At 37.8% G+C, this 24356-nt stretch overlaps 1 protein-coding gene across 1 annotated transcript; it reads left to right on the forward strand.

Annotated features, from left to right (window-relative positions):
* The first annotated feature begins 9634 nt into the window (after positions 1–9634).
* Positions 9635–20415, forward strand: LOC127451261 (fascin-like). The gene is made up of 5 exons (XM_051715802.1): positions 9635–10614; positions 14656–14812; positions 15760–15881; positions 16032–16199; positions 18535–20415. Exons 1-5 carry the CDS (start codon positions 9792–9794, stop codon positions 18738–18740), a joined length of 1476 nt encoding a protein of 491 aa, XP_051571762.1. The 5' UTR covers positions 9635–9791; the 3' UTR covers positions 18741–20415.
* The last annotated feature ends 3941 nt before the right edge of the window (positions 20416–24356 follow it).

The raw sequence follows: 24356 nt of genomic DNA on the forward strand, positions 1-24356 counted from the left end.
CGATATAGAATTGAGTCGAGAGCTTGAGAATTGGAATCGAATCAGGAAATCTGTATTGATACCCAGACCAAAAATACCATTACATTTTTTAAACATGTACAAATATATTGTTACTAGCCCATTATGTATTTATTTTATTTGTTATATATATATAAAGCCAATAATTCACTGAACAAAACTTCTTGTGGATGGCACAAACTGTGTTTTTTGTTGCAAGTGAACCTGTATTTATTGTAATCTTGGTGATATCTTCTTTTATATTTTCTTTTCATGGTTTTCCATTATGAAGGCATGTCACACAAGCTATCATAATTTGGCTATCTACCTAGTAACAGGTACATTTGTGCCAAAATACTATAGAGTTTTATTGGACAATTAACTATGCACAATAAAATGGTTTGTTTAGCTTTTTTATATGCATTTAGAATTGTTTTTATCCTGCTGACCGTGACCCTAACTGAACAGACCTGCGACCCACTAGTTGAGAAATTCTGCTTATAATTTGCACATTGTACCTTAGAAATGTGTCGTGGGAAAAAAATAGTCTTGCCATTGTTTTCCTCTTCCCTTATCAATAGAAATCTTTTCACTGCCAACACTTCTCTCAGTATATTTATTTGGACACAGATCACCTTATCTCTCACAATGGGTTGCACTTTATCTTTCTAATTCGTATGCTATCAACAGCACACTTGTGCTGGGTTGATAGGCAAGTCAATCATTAAATCTGAAGTGGATATATTTGTTTACTTTATTGTTACAAAGAAGCAATCACATTTATCTGCAGGAATGTAATGCAACTTAAATCCTGAATTAAGTCAACATGGTTACAGACAGTATGATATGTGGGAGTAGTAATATCAGTCCATGTAATGGAAACAAAATGAGATTTTTTCACATGGAAAGATGACAGAAGAGCAGTAAATTAGTCTGGCTGTGTTTCTGTTCAGTAATGCAGCAGTGTACAATATTTCCCATCTGTTGCATCAGACAGTGTCAGAATCCTTTTTTAGCTCTATTTGATCAGGTGATGCCAGCAATGTAATCCAATGCCCCTTCTGTGTGTCATGAAATTTCATTTCTGAACTGGAGCAGGATCTGTAAAGGCGATTACAATGCCTGGCAACACTGTCATAATGAAATGCCTCTGTATGCTGAGTCTTGACATTGAGGTTCTGGGCTTTAACATACAGTTTTGCTCATAAGTTTACACACTCCTTGTAAGATCTGTACTATGTTAAGCATTAAAAAATTATAATAAGAGAGATCCTAAAATGCAGTCAAAAAAGGTTTTAAATAGTCATTGATTCTCGAGGAGACAACATACAATTTTAATGAACCACGTGAATGTAGACAACCTGGGCTGCACAATTGCTCAGAAAAATAATCGAGATTAAAACTACAGCTGCTGTAATTAACTAATCGTGAAAAGTGTCAATTATGTCATTCAATTTAGATCTATTCTTGTAGTGTCAAGATTGTCTGTTTACAAAACAATTTGGTCTGTTGGGTGCATGAATGTAATAGACGATCAGAAAATACATTTAATAAGTTTAAATTAGTCTATTATCATATAAGAAATGACAATCTAATATTTTAGTATTGTTGTGTTGCACACTTTGTGTAAAATGTATTCAAAATGTAAACAAAATTTAAAAACACTTGTTTTTTTGCAATAAAGCAATTCAGGAACAATTCTCAGCTTGTTTTGGAGGTGTAGCCTATATAAAGAATACAGCATGCAGTTGCCCCACAACAAATATTTTAATCGAAATGAATAATCGCAATTACAATATCAAGCAAAATAATCATCAGTTATGATTTTTGTCATTATTGTGCAGCACTGCTTTTAACCCTCAGAGACCCAGCATAGCTGAATTGCACCGTTTGTTTACAGCAATTATATAATATATTTAATATTATATAAAATTATATAAAAATTGTTAGAAAGTAACTACACATATTAGTAGTTGACATTCTAAACTGTATCACAACAACAGTTTTGGAGGGGTAAAGAAAATGCATATTGTATGTAACAGGTTGTTAAAGTCACACAATAGTCACTTCAAAACAAAGCATTCTTGAAAATTAAGATTTTCCAGTAGACTGCCATTGTATTCTGAAGTGACTCAAAATTCACCCCAAAACAAAATATGCTTAAAAATCTAGATTTTCATAATCATTGGCTTCCTAAAAACATGCTCACGCAGGAAAAACTAGACTTCCTTGTTCAACCTTGGTAATTAAAAATAAAATGCAATTTTAATTATCCCTTTTATAATTTTTTTTTAAAAGAAAGATTCTGCTAACGGTATGTAAACATGTGAGCTGAACCAGCTCATGCATTTACTAGTTTATCCAGTCAGTGGTGCACACTGCAGTCCCCCCTCCTGTCACTCTCTCCATGCCTCTGCAGCATGCCTGCCCCCCTCCCTAGCTGCACTATCTCAGGGCCTGACTGACCTATATCTGCCTGCTCTGAGTGTAATCTCCAGCACTCTCATGGCACTCTCTGCTGCCTGCTCTCTCAGCATTGATGGGCTCAGGCTCACTCATACTAAAATCTGAACCCAGCAACCTCTGCTGCAGATGTAGGGCAGCCTTGTCTGTTATTCAGCACTTCAGAGGACCGCGAGCAATGCTGCAGTCTGGGTGGAGGGGCTGCTGGAGTGATGGATTATCCAGGACACTCGCTCCCCACCTCTCCCCTCAGAGAAGCTTACTTTTTTCTGTCTGCTTTGCTGCTTTTGGCTCAGGCAGAGTGAAGCATTTTCCTGTCGGCATGACAATGGCAGGAGAGGAAGTGGGGGCAAGTGCTCTAGCAGACTTGGGCCTTCACAAAAACAAGCCTTTGACCTTTCACCCCAGCCCCTGGAAGGGGTGGAGAGCTTTTCCATTGCAAGAGCTCCCCAGTAGTTTTAGGCATGGCCTTTTGTTGAGCAGAGGAGGCCATGATGAAAGAGTTGCAGTGGTGAGGCAGTACAGCCAGGAGTTCCTCAAACTAACACTGAAAAAAAAAAAAAACTTTTCTTAATCAGTATTTTTGTCTCGTTTTCCAATAGAAATATCTAAATATCATTAAACAAAATGTATATACTTGAGAAGCAAAATTGTGTAATAGTTGTTTTCAGAGAGTACATCTTGAATACATCAAGTTTATTTTTCTTACCCCATTGGCAAATTATATATTTTTTTCTTCTTCTTGTAAACATAAACCTCTTTAAAACCTTTTTTTAAAAAAAAAAGAAAAAAGAAAAGAAAAACAATTATTCTGGATATATTTTCTGAAAACAAGCCTTAAAATCTAATGCATTTTTGTTTCTCAAGGGAACTTATCTAGATTTAAGGATGTTTTAATATTTTTACTGGAAAACAGGACAAAATACTGATTAAGAAAATAATTTTTCACAATGTAACAATAATCAACACCATTCCTTATTTTGCATAATTCCTTTTGGAAGACGAACCTCTGGTTGTTACTGCTATGACAGTGTGGATTGTTTGTGACTTGGCACATTTAATTAAATAAAGATGATGCATATTATTAAATAAATTAGATTTGGCAGGGGGCAGTTGTGATACCTTTGTCCTATTTCGGCTCCTCTCAGCTCATCCCTGCACCCCATCTGCTTTTTCCTGTGTACGAAATGACATTAGTTCAAAGGTGGACATTTGGAATAGTCATCAGTGAATGTTACTTAAAGGGATAGTTCACCCAAAAATGAAAATTCTCTCATCATTTACTCACCCTCATGCCATACCAGATGTGTATGACTTTCTTTCTTCTCCTGACCACAAACGAAGATTTTTAGAAGAATATTTTAGCTCTGTAGGTCTTTACAAGGCAAAAGCATGGTGGCCAGAACTTTAAAGCTCCAAAAACCACTAAAGGCAGCATAAAAGTTATCCATCAGACTCCAGTGGTTAAATCTATATTTTCAGAAGCGAGGTAATAGGTGTGGATGAGAAACAGTTTAAAATGTAAGTCCTTTTTTTACTCTAAATCTCCACTTTCCCTTTTACATCTGAAAGTCAGATGTGGCACCTTTACAAAGTGGAGATTTATAGTAAACAAGGACTTAAATATTGATCTGTTTCTCACCTACACCTATCATATTGCTTCTGAAGACATTAATTTAACCACTAGAGTCATATGGATTACTTTAATGCTGCCTTTATGTGATTTTTGGAGCTTCAAAGTTCTGGCCACCATTCACTTGCATTGAGTGGACCCACTAAGCTGAGATATTCTTCCAAAAATCGTAATTTGTGTTCAGCAGAAGAAAGAAAGTCATACACATCCGGGATGCCATGACGGTGAGTAAATGATGAGAGAATTTAATTTCATTTTTGGTTGAACTATCCCATTAATGGTAGAGCACACACAAGCTCACATCAGAGCTTAACTATAACATTCAGATCAACTCATTTTTACCAAAAAAAAAAAAAAGAAATTTATATTAATCTCTAACTTTTCAACAGACAACTTAAAGGGTTGAAACATTATACTACTTGATTCTGGTTGGTCATTTGCAGCATTCTATAGTCAAATATTTCTGTATAAATTTAGCTGAACTGTATAAACCATTGTCCTGAGCCAACCGCTTTCCTAGCTGTTTTAGTTTCATAAAATAATTTCAGATTAATGTTTTATATCCATTGATTTATTTGTCTGTTCAGTAGCTTCTATATAATGTACAATCAGCTGCTTATTGTCACAAAATAAACCCAAACAGGGTGATCAGGTCCCAGGCCGATAAGATTCAGCGGCAGTATCCCTTGTACTGTATATTAATCTGGTCTCTTAAGCAGGAAGGGAATTCCAAGCATTATTACTTTAGTTTCCTATAGTAAATTAGTAAAAACATAGTTTCTAAGGCCTACAAAATGTGGCCCTCTAGCAAACCCATTGCCCTTAATGATTATTATAAACATAAGAACACAGTTTCTAAGGCCAACAAAATGTGGCCCTCTAGCAAACCCACTGGCCTTAAGTATTATTATAAACATAAGAACACTTCAAAATAAAGTCCAAACCAAACCAAAATCCCACAGCCCGCACTAGCTTGAGGCAACCAATTTTTCAGTTCCAAATATCGTGTATAGGTGAGTGGCAGTTGCATTCAATGCCTGACCCACAAAGACTGTATGTACTGTATGTAGGTCAGTGAGTCAGAACAAATGCTCCACAGAGAAGAGGCTCCTATCAGTTCAGATCTGTGGGAAACAGTAGGACAGTCAGTGTTCTGCCAGCTGAGAGGAGGAGACTTGGAGGAAACAGTGCTCTTAAGAGCCACATTTGGGTCAGTGACCTTCTGATGTGTTTCTGTCTGATTTGCCTGGATGTATCACATTACTGTTGTTAAGAGGAAATGTGATGGCACACAAGCCCATGCAGTTTCCTCTTGAACATCCTCTTGGATTCTTCCACTGTGATTAGGTGTCCAAAAATTAGGCTTTTGAGCCTGAGGCTGACGTGCAACAAAAGACACCATAATACACGGTACACATCCAGGGAACATTTAATGTATTGGTAAAAGTACACTACATGGCCTTGTTTGTGGACATCCCCTTCTAACTGACAGGTCTTGCTATTTCAGCTACACCCATTACTTACAGGTGCATAAAATCAAATATACCACCATGCAAGCTCGTGAGACAAGCATTTTTAGTAGATCAGATGTACCAAAGAGTTCAGGTGTTTTCAGTGTTGTTCTTTTATAGGATGCCCCCAATAAAATGGTTTGGAAGAACTTGACTGACCTGCCCAAAGCCAGGCCTGAACCTCTCTGAACAACTTTCTGAACACTGTAAGTCAGGCTCCATTGCTCAACATCAGTATATGACCTCACTGATGCTTGTGTCTGAATGGGAGCAAACCCCATAGCCATGTACCAACATCAAGCAGAAAGCCTTCCCAGAAGAGTGGAAGCTGTTATAGCTGCAAAGAAAGGACAAAATTCTACAGGTTTTGAAATTAAATGTTAAACAGGCACTTCCTTATACACTCACTGAGCACTTTATTAGGAACACTATGGTCCTTATAAAGTGCCTGACATGGTCTTCTGCTGTTGTAGCCCATTTGCCTCAAGGTTTGATGTGTTGTGCATTCTGAGATGCTATTCTGCTCACTACAACTGTACTGGGCATTTATCTGAGTTACCATAGCCTTTCTGTTAGCTCGAACCAGTCTGGCCATTCTCCGTTGACCTCTCTCATCAACAAGGCATTTCCATCCACAGAACTGCCACTCACTGGATGTTTTTTTGTTTTTGGCACCATTCTGAGTAAACTAGAGACTGTTGTGCGTGAAAATCCCAGGAGATCAGCAGTTACAAAATGCTCAAACCAGCCTGTCTGGCACCAACAATTATGCCACGGCCCAAATCACTGAGATCACAGTTTTTCCCCTTTCTGATGGTTGATGTGAATATTAACTGAAGCTCCTGACCCATATCCGCATGATTTTATGCATTGCACTGCTGCCACATGATTGGCTGAGTAGATAATTGGATGAATAAGTAGGTGTACAGGTATTCCTAATAAAGTGCTCAGTCAGTGTATGATCATTATTTTAGGAATGCTGTTGATGTATATTTCTGAAGGGTATAACAATTGGGAATTTTACTCTAAGAGTGCTTTTTGCTCCCAATATGCATGCAAGATATACTGTATCTCAACCCTTTTGATACTTTTTTATACTTCACCAAATTTCGACTGATATTTTGATATACAAATACTTTTATTAAAATGTGTTATTCATTTTTATCAAAACTCATCACCTCATAGTCTTTTATTTTTGTCTGCAGTAGTGATTGGCTATTGTAGCAGGATATAAATCATGTGAACTGCAAAGTCTCCAAACATGTTGCATTAATGTTTGCCAACACTATGTTGAGGAACATATGGAGAACATGCAAGGTTCTGACCCAATAACTGATGCTATTATGGTGAATATCAAAGAGCACATGCACAAACAAAACTATCCACAGCAGTTGCACAGTAACAACTGTTTTTCTTACTCAGTCGGTTTGTGAACAAGTCTCTAGGGTAAATGGGGAGGTAAATGTATTGCTGGTATTAGAAATTACTCATCGTGGTGAACACAAAGGAGCACTATAATGCGATGACTCAGTCAGACTTTCTGCTGCTGATTGTTTCACTTAGAACGTGGGGCCAAATGAGGCTGTGTCTGTCAGCAGCTCTCTCTGATTGGCTCGGGTCCAAAGGGGTGTGTGCGTGTCAAGGATGCAGATGCTGGAAGTGCCAGTGCCTGCATCTGCTCAGATATCTGCCAGGTCGTATACTGACGCAGTAGTGCAGCATGACATCGATAAGCTGGATACTGCATCTCTTCATAGTCTACCTCAAAGAGAGAGAGAGAGAGAGCAAAGAAAGTAGCGAGTGATACAAATCAACAGATTTCCATAGGAAGATCGGTTGTTTGCAGAGAAAGAGGGGTTTGAATAAGACCAAGTGTTTGGCCACACTAGGGTTTGTGTGCCGTTGCCATGCCATGTAGCTTCAGGCATCTGCAAAGTCAGCCTCACATCGCCAGCTGCTGCCATATCACAACCAAACAAAAACTATCTCGGTGCACAAAAGACTGTTTGGATGATACAGAACATTACGCACAACAGGACCACAGTCATTGCCTTGAGCTGCTGTGCTTATATAATAGATTTGTTTTTCTCAATATGCTTATTCATGCTTTATCATTGTCTGAAAGCTTCCTCCTTAAATGTAAATTACATGACATGCATGCTTTATGACATGAACCTCCATTTAAAGTACAAGATCTGCATTAGTGGATGATTTGGCCAAGATCTTGTGTTTGCTTTGCTCTGATCAGCTCTTATTGTGCTTATTGTGCTGCAGACCTTGTGATTTTATTTTAGCACAGCAGATTGGAGCACCGTCTCCATGACAACTGCTCTGGCTTCACACTATTAACAAAGATATCTTTCACTTGTGAAATGCAGATAGATTCCCACCTATCCAGGATCCAATACCATTGGTGTAGCTTTAACCAAAGTATTATTTGAATGATTAAAGTGAAATTCTATGTGGTAGACATGAAGTAATTTGCACTTAATCTCTTTAGTCAAACACCGCTCTGCACAAATGTCACAATTGTCCAGCATTATAAATGAAGATCTAAAAGGGAGAATGCTTTGTTAAATGGGCATTTTACTTTTGGGTAAAAAAGACAACCATTTTCAGCTCGTTAATCATCTCAAGTAAATCGGGAGGCTATTTTGCAGTTGAATGGAAGCTGTCAATCACACATTCACTATGTCTATAAATCTAATACACATCATGATCCACTACTTTACCTTTCAGAGATTAACTGTGATATTGTATAATTGTTTTATCATTGGAACTGCTCCAGCAGAATACAACTACATAAAAAAATTGCCAAATTAATGTTTAAGGGAATTTCCCTTCAAACACCATACTTTTCACCTTTTCACAGTCATAAAATCTAACCTGATATGAAAAAACCACTGGTGACTCATGGTCTGAACCAGTTACATATGCAAAGAATCTTTCTTCTGCATTTGTCCCATTAAATAAACCCTAACTGTTACAGCTTTTTGACATTTTAAAGATACTGTTCTGGAAATACCTCTCATGTAATCTGAAAAAATAAAAATAAAAATAATAATAATAATAATAAATAAAAAAAATCAGCCTGCCAAAATTGCTGCTTTAAATTTTTAATAAAATAAAAGTGATGCCAAAGTTTCAACCTAACATAAGTTAATTGCACTTTTTTTTATCCACGTTGAATTTCATTACTATGAAATGAATGAAATTTAAAAAAAATAAAATAAAAATGGTTGAAACTCTGAAAGCTTGTGTAGAAATGACTGAATGCATTGTGACGAGGTAATTTTTCAAGCAACCTCTAATGTGCATGTGTATTTATACTAGTGCGATTGCCAAATATTATGGCAATAAAGACATTCCAAGCATTTTTTAAAGAATATGACATTGATAATAAGTCATATCATATATCATAGTATCATAGATACCACAACGATGGAAAAATGTTTGTCCTGCATCATTTTCGCATGCCTGTGTGCTGGTGTTGAAACTCTGCCAGTGGTATTTGGATGAAGCTGCTGTTTATTTGACTAGACCTTCCTGAACCCACTGACCATGTGCAGACTATGAATAGATCTTTGTGCAGAATAAACACTCTACATTTTGTTTACCCATCCTCTCACTGACTAATGTGGCATTTGTCCTGAAGTTAAGCAAAAAAAAAAAAAAAAAAACTGTCAGGCTCGCCACGGAGCGTGACCATTATGTAAATATCTATATTTCTTACCTATAGCATACACTGTGAAGTGATTTGCAATGGAAAAATGTTCATTTATTAAAGCGTTTTTCTAAATGCTGGTGTGAGGAGTTCTGTACTTTTATGTGCTACAAAACGCTGACGTGTGCGCGAGAGTTCAACTTGTCTCAAATGCATCTTTTCTGAAAAGTATTCGCTGAAAATGTGTTAACAGTTATCAGCCTTTTCAATTCTGTGTTCCCAAATCATTTTGAGATGTGCGAGTGTGCTGAAGGGAGGCGGGACGGCGCGCGTGACATCACTCATCTGTATAAAAGCCACAGCTGTGTCTGTGCGCTCTTGCTGAGAGGCTGCAGAGAGAGAAAAGCGCGCGCACGCACGCTCCACCAAACAAAGAGACCCATCAACATCATCCCCAGTGCACCAGCAGAACCCATTCCTATCCAGTTCCTGCAAGGCCAAGGCGTCTTCCCGAGCGAGCACCATGACTGAAAACGGAACAAGCGACATGCTCAAGATCCAATTCGGCTTGATTAACTGTGGGAACAAATACCTCACAGCTGAAACGTTTGGCTTCAAGATCAATGCATCAGCAACCAGTATGAAGAAGAAACAGATCTGGACCTTGGAGCAGAACGGTGATGACTCGAACATGTTCTACCTGAAGAGCCATCTAGGAAGGTACATCGCCGCTGACAAAGACGGGAACGTCACTGGCGACAGTGAGACACCAACCGAGGATTGCCGGTTCGCAATCACTGCCGATGATGATGGGCGCTGGTCTCTGCAGTCTGAGCCTCACAAACGCTACCTCGGTGGCACCGAAGACAGAATCACATGCTTCGCCCAGGCCATCTCCATCGCAGAGAAATGGAGCGTGCACATCGCCATGCACCCCCAGGTGAACATCTTCAGCGTCACCAGGAAAAGATACGCGCACCTGAGCTCAGAGCAGAACGAGATCGCCATTGACAGGGATGTCCCATGGGGCGTCGATTCTCTCATCACCTTGGTCTTCCAAGACCAGAGGTACCACCTACAGACCTCCGACAACCGCTTCCTGAAGAATGATGGAAGCCTCTCCCAAAAGCCTGACAAGACCACTGGATATACTCTGGAATTCAGGTCTGGAAAGGTCGTGTTCAGAGACTGCACTGGGAAGTACCTGGCTCCCTCTGGTCCCAGTGGAACCATGAAGTATGGCAAGAGCTCCAAGGTGGGGAAGGATGAGCTTTTTGTTCTGGAGCAGAGCCACCCTCAAGTGGTGCTCACCGCTAGCAACGACAGGAATGTGTCCACCAGGCAAGGTAAATGCTGTGATTTGTTATCAGTTTATGTTTGAGCTGTCATTGCATAGTCCTTTCATGTGGTGCATGAAAATATTAACAGTCTTAAGGTGGGGCACTATACAAAGGCAATGCAAAAACAATGGCATATACACTGATATACATATAAGGTAATCATCAGTTAGGGTTGGGTTCCTATATATCCTGCATAATTATCTAGTGCTCGTTCAAATTATAGATATCCTTCTCTTTTCCCTGCCTTGTGGTCTCTGTGTGGATATGGGCAGGGCCCAGGGGTGGATCAGTGCAAATGGAGGAAAAGGATATGTTTGGCTGATGCCTGCTTAGTTGGTTGTGCTGAAATCATGTGCCTATTTGCTTTGGTATAGTTACAATCATTTCCATTTCTGCAGTCTAATGACACCCTATGGGTTACAGTACACTGGCTGTTGTCACAATAAAAATCTGTTTGCTGAAATTGTAATCGATCCTCATGCCTGTGTGTGCATTTTTGTACAACCTTTGTTCTGTAAATTCCATAACAGCTGTATTTTGGAGAGGCCAGTGTACTATAATTAAGTTGAGAGTGAAAGCAATCATTACTGTAAACACCCACAGGGATTGACCTGAGACAGCCAGACTGAAATAATGGGTCAAATTATGAAGCACTTCATGCAGAATTGGGCATATATTGTACTTTGCTGCTCCCATCTTTCATGACTGCTGGAAATGAAATGAGATGTTCTGCTACGTTTTAAACTCCTGATTGGACTGTATTAAATTGATCGACATGAATTACGTGATTTAGAGAGGATGTCTGGGATTTGTTGGCGATTTGATTGTCCCAATCCCAACTCTGGTTTACCAGCACTGATAGTGGCAGGGTGTTAGGCCTGTGCGAAGAGACACGTGGTCTCTACAGGTCATGCTGGAAGAGGAGATTTGCTTATGTATACTGCCTTTGTCTCTCACAGAGACTTTGGTTCTTTTAATGTTTATGATTTTAAAGACCGCTATTTAACTTTGTGGTAGAGCAAAGCTTCTTCATCTCCTCAAAGGGGAGGGTTCATGCCATTTGTTCACATGAATCTGATTCAAATCATGTTTGTTTTATCTTACTATACAGAGACCCTCAGCAATTGCCTCACTTTCTATTCTTATGTTTTGGATCAAAATCTCTTGCCCTGGATCAAATATTTGCTTTCTGGCACAGAAATTTCTTGCACACATTTCCTGTAAGGAATAAGGTAGTTGCAAGTTCTTTTGTGCTCTTCCTCAGAAAATTGCTTGGTTTGTGAATGGACATGTGCTGAGGGTTGAAGGAGAACAAAGATGGCGTGCTCTGGGCCCCTGCTCACCATGCAGCCCAGCTGTGAAGAGTCTTTAGGCAGCCCAGCACCCAGAACAATGGGGCCATGCTATGCACAAGTTAAGCCACTTTAGCAAACACAAAAAACACTGCCTACTTGGCAAATGTGCTACTGGCATGGTCTCACTTAATTTCATCAGTCTTAAAGGATTAAGAGTTTCCCAGACTTGCTGGTCTGCTCTTCCTTCGTGGCAAGGACATCAGATGTCTGTCATTCCATAAATTCTACAATAGTTTTCTCCTCCTCTTGCATTATTTGTCTTGCAGTATTGTTTTCCAGACCGTATGATGGCAGCTGTTTGACCCAGGTTGGCCGATGAGCTCACTTGTGTTTGTCAAGCGTTTACATTCCCTTTAATTGTGAAAGAAATCCAAAGCGATTGAAATGTCTGCCTGTGCAATATTTTGCTACCACGGTTAAAGGCTTTTTTACTGGGGAATAGCAGACCTCCAAAGCACCACTTGTCAGTGCGGATGCATCAACCATTCGCAGTTAGATGTGGAACGATGGGGGTTGGGGTGTGTCTTAAAAGATCCTCCCAAACCATTTAAATGCCGGATGAGGATACGCACCTCCCTAGAATGATGGAGGGGATTTTTTTTCCCCCTCCTGTCTTGCCCAAGACTGATTTAGAGCTTGTCTCTGAGTGTCTTAGTCATAGTCCCGTGCCGATTTTCCATTTGCAGACATGTGTTTCTCATCTTGGCCATTTATTTTCTTAGCTCATTCAGGCTCACATATTTCTGGGGAAACTCAATCTGCCTTCCAGAGGCCAAACCACAGCGTGCTAATACACAATTTTCATTTGGATGTGTTAGGAGCTTGAGAAACAGGACCATGAAAGCAATCATGGTGAATCGCAGATTTAAAAATGTTGGTGACGTGTCGCTTGTCTGACCATGTAGATTTGAAAAATAAACCCACAATGTTTCTATAAGATTCTTGATCTTCCAAACTTTGAGGATGAATATCTGAATAAAGATTTATTAAACTGTAGTGGTGTTCAAAAGGCTGAGTACACATTGAAAATCTGTGATTCCAAATCGAATTTAAACCTGGAAATAAACAAAGTTTAAGGATTTTGTCAAATGTTAAACAAAGGAATATTGTGATGTAAAACGAATAAGAAATATTTAAGATTCTGCACTCTTTTATAGGTCACTAATCAAAGAAGCAAACTTACAACATTGGCTTTGTAAACTCCTTTATACGAAAGGTCAGATTTCCTTGATGCTCTTTATAATATTCTCAAATTCTGCCACGGTAACATGAATCATCAGGTTTTACACAACCTTGTGTGCATAATGTCATTATAGCTAAAGGGGACAATACCTTATATTAACAAATTGGTATAGAAACATTTTCACAATTTGTCTCCGACATTTGGACGCAATTTTATAGCTCTATGATCCCATCTCATTGTGGAAGTTACTCTGACATCGCAATGCAGGCAACGTGTTTGTGGCACGGTGCATGCAAATTTGTTATTGTTAAGTTATTATAAAAGGATATATATGGTTTACAGTGAATAAATTATGTAGATTCTTTCTGAACTATTGGCAAAACAAGTTATAACCTATGCCTGTGTGATTAAGTCGGAGATGTAATCGGTTGTTGAATACACATCTTTACACATTTAACACACTTCTAAAGCCTGAGAAATGTGCCATATAAAAATGAAAACTACCATCAGACATGCTATGTGTTTTACTGCTTAAATTATTGGTCCACAGACAGTAAAGAATAATATAGATTCAAATTATGATATCATGTCACAATTTATCGAATTGTGACGTGTATCGCAATACGTATTGTATCGTTAGGTGTCAGGCGATACCCAGCCCTAATAAATTGGGTGTAGTAGAGAAGACAAAATGATGACAGTAATCTGTAAAATATTATAAATTGTCAAATCCTGATCTAAAGATCCTAAAGGACATTTAAATAACCCCAAATCTCCAATAATCTGTTTTTTAACCACACAAACAACACTTTTTAATGCATTTTCAGCTCCATTTTAGAGAAGCGCCCACTGAACGCAGTACTTTTCTCAGCTGCCAAAAGAACCCAGAAGTGTCACCACCGTGCAGTCGTTTGTAAACCATAACTTCATCTATGAAGTTCTAATACATTTGTCTTAATGTAGCGCTAATATTTCCTTCCTAAAACCAGACATCAAATTACAATTTGCTCTTCTCTTTTTTTTTTTTTTTTTTTCTCCTCTGGCTATTAATACGATTTGTCTAAATGCATACAATGGAGTTTAATTAGATTTCCTTCAGTACAGGACTGGGGTTCTGGTCTTTCACCGAGCAGCATGAATCTTAACTACTATATTACAAACCGGATGCTTTCGCTTTTGTTCTCTTGATGCCTCTCGTAAAGCATCCTGCTGCATATGACGGTCCAAAATTCCAAAGGAGATTAACTCTGCGTGTGTGTTTGTGTGGAGGCCTTGCCAGAGTGATGGTCACTGACCTGGTCTGCTCTTTACACAACCAGTCAAGTCTGAAAGGGAGACCACTACTAATCTTGAAGATCACCATCCCTCCACTGCTGTTCAACACACTCGCCGCCCATTTAGCATGGCTGATCCAGATCAAAGACACATTGCAGGCTCATATTGATCAAAGGCTGGGATGTGGTGATTTTGATAATGGGGTTTACAGTATGCTACTCTTCTGTTTGCCAGGCATGGACCTCTCTGCCAACCAAGATGAAGAGAGCGACCAGGAGACTTTCCAGATGGAAATCAGTAAGGATACAAAGAAGTGTGCCTTCAGGACCTGCACTGGGAAATACTGGACTCTCACAGCTAATGGTGGACTCCAGTGCACTGCATCCACCAAGTGAGTTTAATCCCTGTGACGACATATGGCATTGCCATAATGAAGAGGAATATGAGTTTTTTAATATGCCTTAGATAAATATTTTTCAGTTAATAGAATATTTTCTGTGTACTGATGGACCTACTACACTTTACCTTCTCTCTAGGTAGACTTTAATGATTTGCATTAACCTTATCTTTAGAAATGTCTGGTTGAAACTGGTTTTGTGGTCCCCAAACTCTTTAAAATAATATCCTGTGTGTGTCTAAATATGCTTTATTTTTAACGAAAGAGGAAGTAAAGGCTAAGTATTCAAAGGTATCTTGTATCCTGTATGTGTGGATGATGAATGCAGATAAGTGTAAAACAGCAACTCAAATAAGCTTATCTACAACCAGTATTCTTATCTTCTGGACATCAAGAAGAATTTTAGACTTTATCAGTACATTTGAACAGATTTAAAATTTTCTGTATGAAGAATCAATTTTTAAACTTTACTTATTGGCTTGCTTTGATTGATTGATATCACCTTGTTCTTGCCATGAAAATAGCCTTTGGTGCTGATATGGCATTATCTGCTATTTCCCATTTCACCCCCATCATCAGGTAAAAATCGAATGCAGTAACATTTTCTATTTTGGTTTGGTTAATTATATATGAATCTTTTTATTTTGTGAGTTGTTTTTCTGTCTCTTATGTACACTGGTGGCCTAAAGTTTGGAATAATGTACAGATTTTGCTGTTTCGGAAGGAAATTGGTACTTTAATTCACCAATGTGCCATTCAACTGATCACAAAGTATAGTTAGGATATTACTGATGTTAAAAACAGCACCATCATCGCCACTTTGGTGAATAAAAGTACCAATTTCTTTCCATAAGAGCAAAATCTGTACGTTATTCCAAACTTTTGGCCACCAGTGTATATATTGAGGATTTCATGACTTTATTGATTATCTCTTTACCCAGATCTGCTAACTGCTACTTTGACATTGAATGGCGTGGGAAGAAGATTACTCTCCGTGCCACCAATGGGAAATATGTGGCCGCCAAAAAGAATGGACAGCTCGCTGCTACTATTGACTCGGCAGGTAGGGTGTGGTTTTGTAGCACACTACTTATTTGTTTCAACCTTTTGTTTAGCAATTTAGAGACTTTATGTCTGTATCGGAATCTGTCTGAAATTATCTGATGGGTATCCTGTTACTTATGTCTAAGGAATTCCTGTAATTGTTTTGCAGGTGAGACTGAGGAGTTCCTGATGAAACTCATCAACAGGCCTCTCATCGTGCTGAGAGGAGAACATGGCTTCATTGGCTGCAGGAAGGTGACTGGCACTCTGGACTCCAACCGCTCCTCATATGATGTCTTTGGGCTGGAGTTTCGAGATGGAGCCTACAGCCTTCAAGGTTTGTTTGCACTAGGCTGTGTAGGGCTTTTAATTCTCATGTCTTATTTCTGACCTAAATCTAGAGACCCTATGAAATTTTAGTCCATGTGTGTTAGCTTTTCTGTATGCTATTGAACTCCTAAATGTTGACAAATGTCCCCTTTAACAGATAAACAATTTTTAAATGTACATTCTTCTGGGAAAATGGACCACTTCGCACTACAGGTTTTTGTCCAGTCAGATGCTCTCTAGATGTATGTCGCTCCCCCAAATACGAGACTTGTGTCTCTGCAGAACAAAAATGGGCGTTTCCCAATCAGTGAGCGTTTTCAAACCGGGATGTCCATTTTTCAACTGCTTTACACGATTTGCCTACGACATAGAGATTCCCTAGTTTCATTGGATAGTTAAGAAACAGCCATTCTGGTTTGGAAACGGCCACCGTTTCTCCAAAGCAGCTGCACGAGCTCTGAATAACGACACCGCTTATGTGCGATTGGCCAGAATCACAACCTGACAAAGGTTACATGTGTTTAATGGACTGTGTTCGGAATTGCATACTACACATACTGTTGCTACTGCTGTATCAATCTATGGCAGAAATAAGAGTAATATGGTAGTATGCCATTACCAAGGTGTTTATTCTAACACCTGTTCTTTTTTATAACAGTACATGTTTATATCATCTTGTATTATGTTTATCATAGTAATATCATATTTATTCACAAAAAACATTCAAAATGATAAAAAATACTGACTCTTTATTGGTTTTAAAATAATATAGGCTTTTATTAGACTTTCTTCTATACACAGCAGGCACTGTATCAACAAGCAAATTATCTTTTCAAATGAACAATATTTCTGATTATTTTATGTAAAATTCAAGCATCTGTCCATCTGAATTGCACTTCACCTGCAAACATCGCGCAATCTTCCGTGCCATGACTGGTGTATGTTCAGCACACAACGGGAAGCGCAAAAGTGTCCAGCTTGACAGCGTTCTTTTCAACCCCTCTCCCGACTGCAACCGGTAAATCTCGCAGATCGGTAAATCGAGATGCAGTTCAAGTCGAACACACCTCTATACCACACACCTCTGACTTGCAAGTAGCAAATCATGATTTACGGCTGTGATGTAACTAAAGCCTATTGGCTATTAAAAGCATGTCCTGCCCCAAATTCCAAATTCACTAGGAAATAACATGGGGGGGGGGAACTGCTTGTCAAGCTATTTTATGAGGTGTTTAACCCTATAAAGCCTGACATTAAATATTAGTCAAATTATTTTGTATTAGATTTTTAAAACTATAGACCAAATTTAAAATGAGAAATATTATTTTTATTTTTTGGGGGGGGTGGTGGAAGAAAGTCATTATTCTCCTGAGATCCAGCTATTCATTTTTGTTTTTAGACAGTTGTTTTTTTTTTTGTCAGAAACAATTATTAAAAATGGTTATGCACCAAACACTATATTGATAATTAAAAAAAAAAAAAAGCAAAATTGTAAAACCTTTTTGTTGCAGGGTCTCAGGAGGTTACATTTATACACTACCGGTCAAAAGTTTTGAAACACTTACTCATTCTTTATATAAAAAAATTTTCTCATCTTAGAATAATAAAGTCATCAAAACTATGGAATAACATAAGTGGAACTATGGGAATTATGTTGTGACTAAACAAAATCCAAAATAAATCAAAACTGTGTTATATTTTAGCATCTTCAAAGTAGTCACCCTTTGCCTAGAATTTGCAGACATGTACTCTTGACATTTTCTCAACCAACTTCTTGAGGTATCACCCTGGGATGATTTTAAACAGTATTGAAGGAGTTCCCATCTACGTTGAGCACTTATTGGCTGCTTTTCTTTATTATTTGGTCCAAGTCATCAATTTTTTTTTTTTCATTAAATTTTAGTTTTATAATGAAATAAATTAATATGGTGGCACAATTATATTTTTGTCTACAAAAGTAATTTTAATCATTTAAGCATACGCCTTCAGATCAAAAGATTTTTAAGATCATGAGAAACATTTCAGTCAATGATTCAAAACTTTTGACTGGTAGTTTTAGTCATTTAGCTGCATAGTAAGACTTAAATTCATTCCCACTATGATTATAAAGTAATGATGATTGAGAGAGATACTGTGCAAAAGCCTGTTGTATCATTCTTGATGCATGCATTTCATGTGAAATAAATTTACATTTTTGCATACAACAGGTTTTTCAGCAAAGTATTGATCATGCTGATAATGTAGAGGATTTCGATAATCATGCCTGAAATATGAAATGCACTGCTTTATAGGGTTTATTAAGTTGCCCTTTCGAAACTTCAACAACTTCAATATCTTTTCAGACTCCACTGGGAAATACTGGATGGTGGATAGTGAATTGAATGTGCTCAGCAGCAGCAACACCCCTGTGGACTTTTTCCTCGAGTTCTGCGACTACAACAAAGTGGCTATCAAGTCGAGTGAAGGGAAGTATCTAAAGGGAGATCATGCAGGTGTTCTGAAGGCAAATGCAGACGAGCTGGACGGCTCCACTGTGTGGGAGTACTAAAAGCATTTGAGTAACCACTGTGGCTTTTTCTTTGCAGTTTCCTTTTCCTTTCTGTTATGCATTTTGAGTTTTGAATAAGAGTGAGCACAAGGGCAAATGGCAGAGAGGAACTCGAAGGTGGAGGGTTTTTACTTCTAGTCACGTATACTCCATTCTGTCTAAATACTTTCGTGATTGGGTGCCATGACTTGACTGCAGTGTGTGCAGTTTTCATTGCTGACGACAAGTGGCCAAAACTGGGACTTCTGGGACTTAACTGGCATCCAAATTTGTGTAGTGTGGTTAAAATATGTCTCATGCCATCTCCTAATCTGTCAAAGTATTTGTCTGGAATTCAAATGAGTCCACTCTCTGGAAGAATGACCGGCCATCTGCTTGACACCACACATAGAGCCACAGGATTGTTGTCAAAGTAAGAGTTTGATGTACCGGATTGTACCGTGATAACCCTCCCTTTTCTTTGCACAGTCCTGTTAATATTAACACATAGCAAAATATGTAAAAGAAGACCTTGTGACTGTTTGCTATTAATGATGTAATGCCTCCCCCTGCTCACTTATTGCCAGTCATAAATGTCCTAAAGACCAGAGGACAATGGCAATATTTACAGGTAAATTTATGAATGTTGATATTTTTTGATTTATGAAGGATGCTCTGGGACCACTGAAACGGTCACAAAGCTACACTGTTTTTCTGTTTTTGTATTTGAATTATGGCAATGCTCTGTGTCCATCTGTGCCATTTAGAATTAATTTTAATGCTTGTAAAGACGGGGAACAACAGGAACTGGATTGATACAGTACAGTCCATCATATCAAAATTAGGGTTACAACTCATGGAATTGTAAAAGGGGAAAAAATATAGATATTAAAATGGAAATTGTTTTCTGCAACTGAAAGTTATCATCGTTACATTGTGTGTCGTGTAGCTGTGGGTGTGAAGATACCGAGAATGAGGTATGTTGTTGCAGGTTCAACAAGATATTTATGGTAAATTTAACCACTTTTCCTTTTGATCCTGATAAATCCTAAAGGAATGAGGGGTCCTTGTTGACTGGACCCATGTAATGGTCTAATCTGGAAAATGGAAAAGGTTTTCACTGGAAATATTACTGAATTGTTTTTTTTGTTTTGATTAGGCACAGACATCATCATTAACCTTATTTCATTCTACACATCACAGTGCATTAGCCACTAGTAATATTTGAATATAAATGAAAAGCCAAAATTGAGGCAAGTTATTTTGTGAATGAATCATTTAACAGAACTGGACAGGAAGCCATAAGTTTGGCTTGCCAAAATGTGACTGCTCCGTATGTTTTGAGAATTAATGCATTGGTTGACTGATTAAGCTTGAAACCTGATCAAGTGCTTTATTTGATTTCAGGTGTGTATCGAACTAACAGTTTGTCTGTTCTTTATGAATGGTGTATCCTGCAGTCTGAATATCATCTCAGTCATTTTATTCACACTCTACTTTCTATGGTAATGAAAATGACTGTGCCTAATTAGAGGGCCATTATAAGAAGAAGAAAAAAATGACATTCCACATCAATACTTTGTAAGACTTTTAAAATGTTTTTTTTTGTTGTTTGTTTTTTTTTATATATATGTTTTGATATTATGGTTCTTTTTCCTCATGTGCCATGGGTACAAATGAAATCTGAAAATAAATACAGTTGGAATATGAAAATCTGTCTGTGAATTTCTTTAATTTCTAGATCTAGATTCTAATGTTCTAGAAATGTAAAAGTTCAAGCAATGATGGCACAGTCTTGTGTTATGACATCATGCATTAATTAATATAAAACGAATTCAATAATTCTAATATAATAATTATCTTTTATAATTATAATACATGCAGTTTTCAAGACTTTCAAACTGAGCGACATGGAGCATTTGTACTTTTAAAAATGAATTGGTCACTGAACTATTTAGGTGAACTTCAAAAAAGTGACATCCCATATACATTTTATATATACTGTATGTTCTAACCTTAAATCTTGACATTGACAAAGTTCATATACTTATTGTCAACTACCAATAAGCTTAGTTTTGAATGTTTTTTTTCATTAAATGGCACAGTGAGTGATAACATCAAAACAAACAAAATGCTAGTTAATCAGGCTTAATCTAATGACTTTGCGCCTCACAAGAGTTTGTTTTGAAATTCTACCCTGCTGCAACAGAGCTCAAAATGAGAGTTGTGATTTCCACAGCAATTAGTTTTCTCCTGAGACTTCTTTCCAGCTTTTTTTTTTTTTTTTTCTTCAGCCAGTAGCTCCTACATCAATGAGGCTTTTGTGCTGTGTTATTGCTGGGGCAGCAGTGTGCAAAAATTTATTTTGATCCCATCTGAGTTATCGAAACAATGAAAAGATTATTTATGAAAGTTCAAGGCCTCCAAAGGACACTGTACTGCCATCACTCAATGAAATAACTTTAGTAACTGTAAAATGCAGGCAGAAATACATGAAAGCATGTGATTCATGCCGCAAAATTGAAAAAAGCTTAATATTTTATTTCAGTAGCATCCTCACAGATCCAAGAGAACTGTCTACTTTATACTGGTTCTCCAAGCCAGGCCAGAATGCACAGATAATGGTAATAATGGCCAATCTCTGTAGTCTTAAACAGGAAGCCATTCAGCCAATTGCAAGAACCAAAAGTAATAAAGGCTATCTAGACCATTACTTTTCAATTGATGGGTCACAAGTCTGTTCTGATAAAGGACAGCAAGGAAAAAAACAATGCTATTTGCAAAAAAAAAAAAAAAAAAAACAGGCAACTACTGTATAACAATATAATCTTACCATTTAATCTTGCTTAGTTATGAGAGCTAAATAAATAGACTTCACTTCTTAAAGAGAGAACAATTTCTGAATCTTTTGTTGTTGACGTCAAAGGTCGTGTGTCATTCAAACTACACCTGTACTCCTACAATGTATAAAATCTTGCAGATATGGGTCAGGAGCTTCAGTTAATATTCACATCAACCATCAGAATGGGGAAAAAATGTGATCTCAGTGATTTTGATCGTTGCATGATTGTTGATGCCAGACGGGCTGGTTTGAGTATTTCTGTAACTGCTGATCTCCTGGGATTTTCACGCACAACAGTCTCTAGAGTTTACTCAGAATGGTGCTAAAAACAAAAAACATCCAGTGAGCGGCAGTTCTGTGGACGAAAATGCCTTGTTGATGAGAGAGTTCAACAGACAATGGCCAGACTGGTTCAATCTGACAGAAAGGCTATGGTAACTCAGATAACCACTCTGTACAATTGTAGTGAGCAGAGTAGCATCTCAGAATGCACAACACATCAAGCTTTGAGGCGGATGGGCTACAACAGCAGAAGACCACGTCAGGAACTTTATAAGGAACATAGTGTTCCTAATAAATTCAAATCAAATCAAATCAAATCACTTTGTCACACAGCCATATAAACGAGTGCAATGGTGTGTGAAATTCTTGGGTGCAGTTCCGATCAACATAGTTATTATGGCACAAATTAGTATCACATGGTAGAGGCTAGCTAGGTTGCATGACATGCCCTCATCTTCAAAAAACAAACAAAACTATAAGGTAAAAGAACTAAATTAAATACGAGTTCACTTACAACATGGATAAACATGGCTTGTGCTGAGAAATGTCTAGTGTGATAAATTATTGGCTGCCAGGCACATGAAACCATCAAAATTCAAGAAACATTTGTAAAAAATGGTAAATTCTTCTATCAAGCCTATGTCATGTTCATTTTGCATATAAGGGGAATATTAATACATTTCTGTTCGCCACTTGATATACAACGTTAAGTCTTAGTGCTGAAGCAAAACCTGTAGAGAACCACTGATCTAGACTACCTGAGGGTTACTTGTAATTAGATTAGAAATTAGGCCTGAATGTGAATACTGAAGACAACGTTGTGGACTTCCATTCAGGCTTCAAAGGAACTAAGAAAAGAGATTGAAAGGGTTAAATTATCTCCAGCCTGGCTGGCATGCAGACCAATGTTTCCATGGCAACTAAGACCATGTCTATTGTGGGGGCTGGTGGAAGGTCTAGAACTGCAGCAGTGTTTCAGGTGGGCTGGCAGAATATTTTCATGTAGTCATCATTTTCATCAGCTTCAAGCAGCAGTTGAGGTCAGGAGAGTTGGTTAGAATATAAATTCAGATTCAGCCTTCTTTGACCAGCATTTGATTATTTAAATAAATGTGCAGCACAGAGGCAGCACTTGCACAGATGTGTAAAAAATGTTCTGCTGAAAAAAGGCCAACATTTGCACAGTGCTCAATGTGAAGACATTTCTAATGGTGCATACAATGTTTTGTTTTAAACTTTGCATGCATTTGCATTTTCATACATAGGAGATTTTGGTTACCATACGGTAAAGAATATTTTCTGTGTCCATGCCAGAGGGAAAGGACTGACATTTTTGTGTATGTTAATTAATGACATTACAAAATGTAGGTTGAACTGACCAGCTGAATTTAAATGATACCCTGGAACTTGGACACATATTTAAAAAAAAGAAATGGTTTAACGCTGAATTCCAAAGACAACACAGTGTCCTGAACAGCTGAAAAAACATGAGGACTGTTTCTCAAAAGCTAGACAGTAGTGCATTGAATACCCTAGTTATTGTATATGAATATGCGAGCAACAAGTTTTTGGAGGAGATAGTAGTAAAAGTAACTACTGGACTAAAAATAGATTGTACTAAAATAGATTTCTTCTACATTCTAAAAATAATCTATTCTTTGTATTTTTACAATCTCGTAAGACTTGTATAATGAGTTAATACGACATGGAAAGCATACAGCTGTCACATGACCAGTAATGACCCCAAGAAATCAATTAATGAGAAACCCTTGCTATGTTAGACCACCGCCTAAGGCGTCATGACGGGGGATCATGACACTCATGACTATGAATTGAGCCCTTCATGCCAGGGGTTGGTTAAACAACACAAAGAAAGGAAAGCTTAAGATATGTGATCCATTCAGGCTTCTGGGAGTTTTACACAGACCATGTAGGAGACAATGGCATCTTTGTAGTACCTGATTTTAAAGTGAGGTTGAGGAATTTTAACCCATCTTCAGGTAAAGGCACACAAGATAAAAAACAAAGAACTTGAGATAATTGCTTTCATTAGCGATGCTTGCTAAGGCAAGGGGTTTTTCAAAGCCCTAACCCGAAGTATTAAACTTGTCACAGGTGGGTAACCTGTGTCGGTACCATTTTTGCTACAGAAATTATAAGATCCCTCATATCGAGTTGCTTGATAATAAGCGATGTACTATCACTTTTCTAAGCGATGAAATATATATGTTTTTTGCCATATCTGGGAACCAGAATATATAGAGACTTATGTTACATTTTGTTTGAAAATTCATTGATTTTGCTATGTTATTCCATTGTCCACCACCAAACACTACGGGTTTCAAAAATGCTTTCCATTACCTCATACTTTGGAAAATTATGGCCATTGTTGTATAGATTACTTCAGAAATGTAATCCAGTACTGATAACAAGTTACACAACTAAAATTGTAACCAGTAGCATAATCGCTTAGATTACATTTTTAGATAATCTAATCTGATTGCTTTTGGATT

The sequence above is a fragment of the Myxocyprinus asiaticus genome, chromosome 14 (assembly GCF_019703515.2).
Source record: "Myxocyprinus asiaticus isolate MX2 ecotype Aquarium Trade chromosome 14, UBuf_Myxa_2, whole genome shotgun sequence".
Lineage (NCBI taxonomy): Eukaryota > Metazoa > Chordata > Actinopteri > Cypriniformes > Catostomidae > Myxocyprinus > Myxocyprinus asiaticus.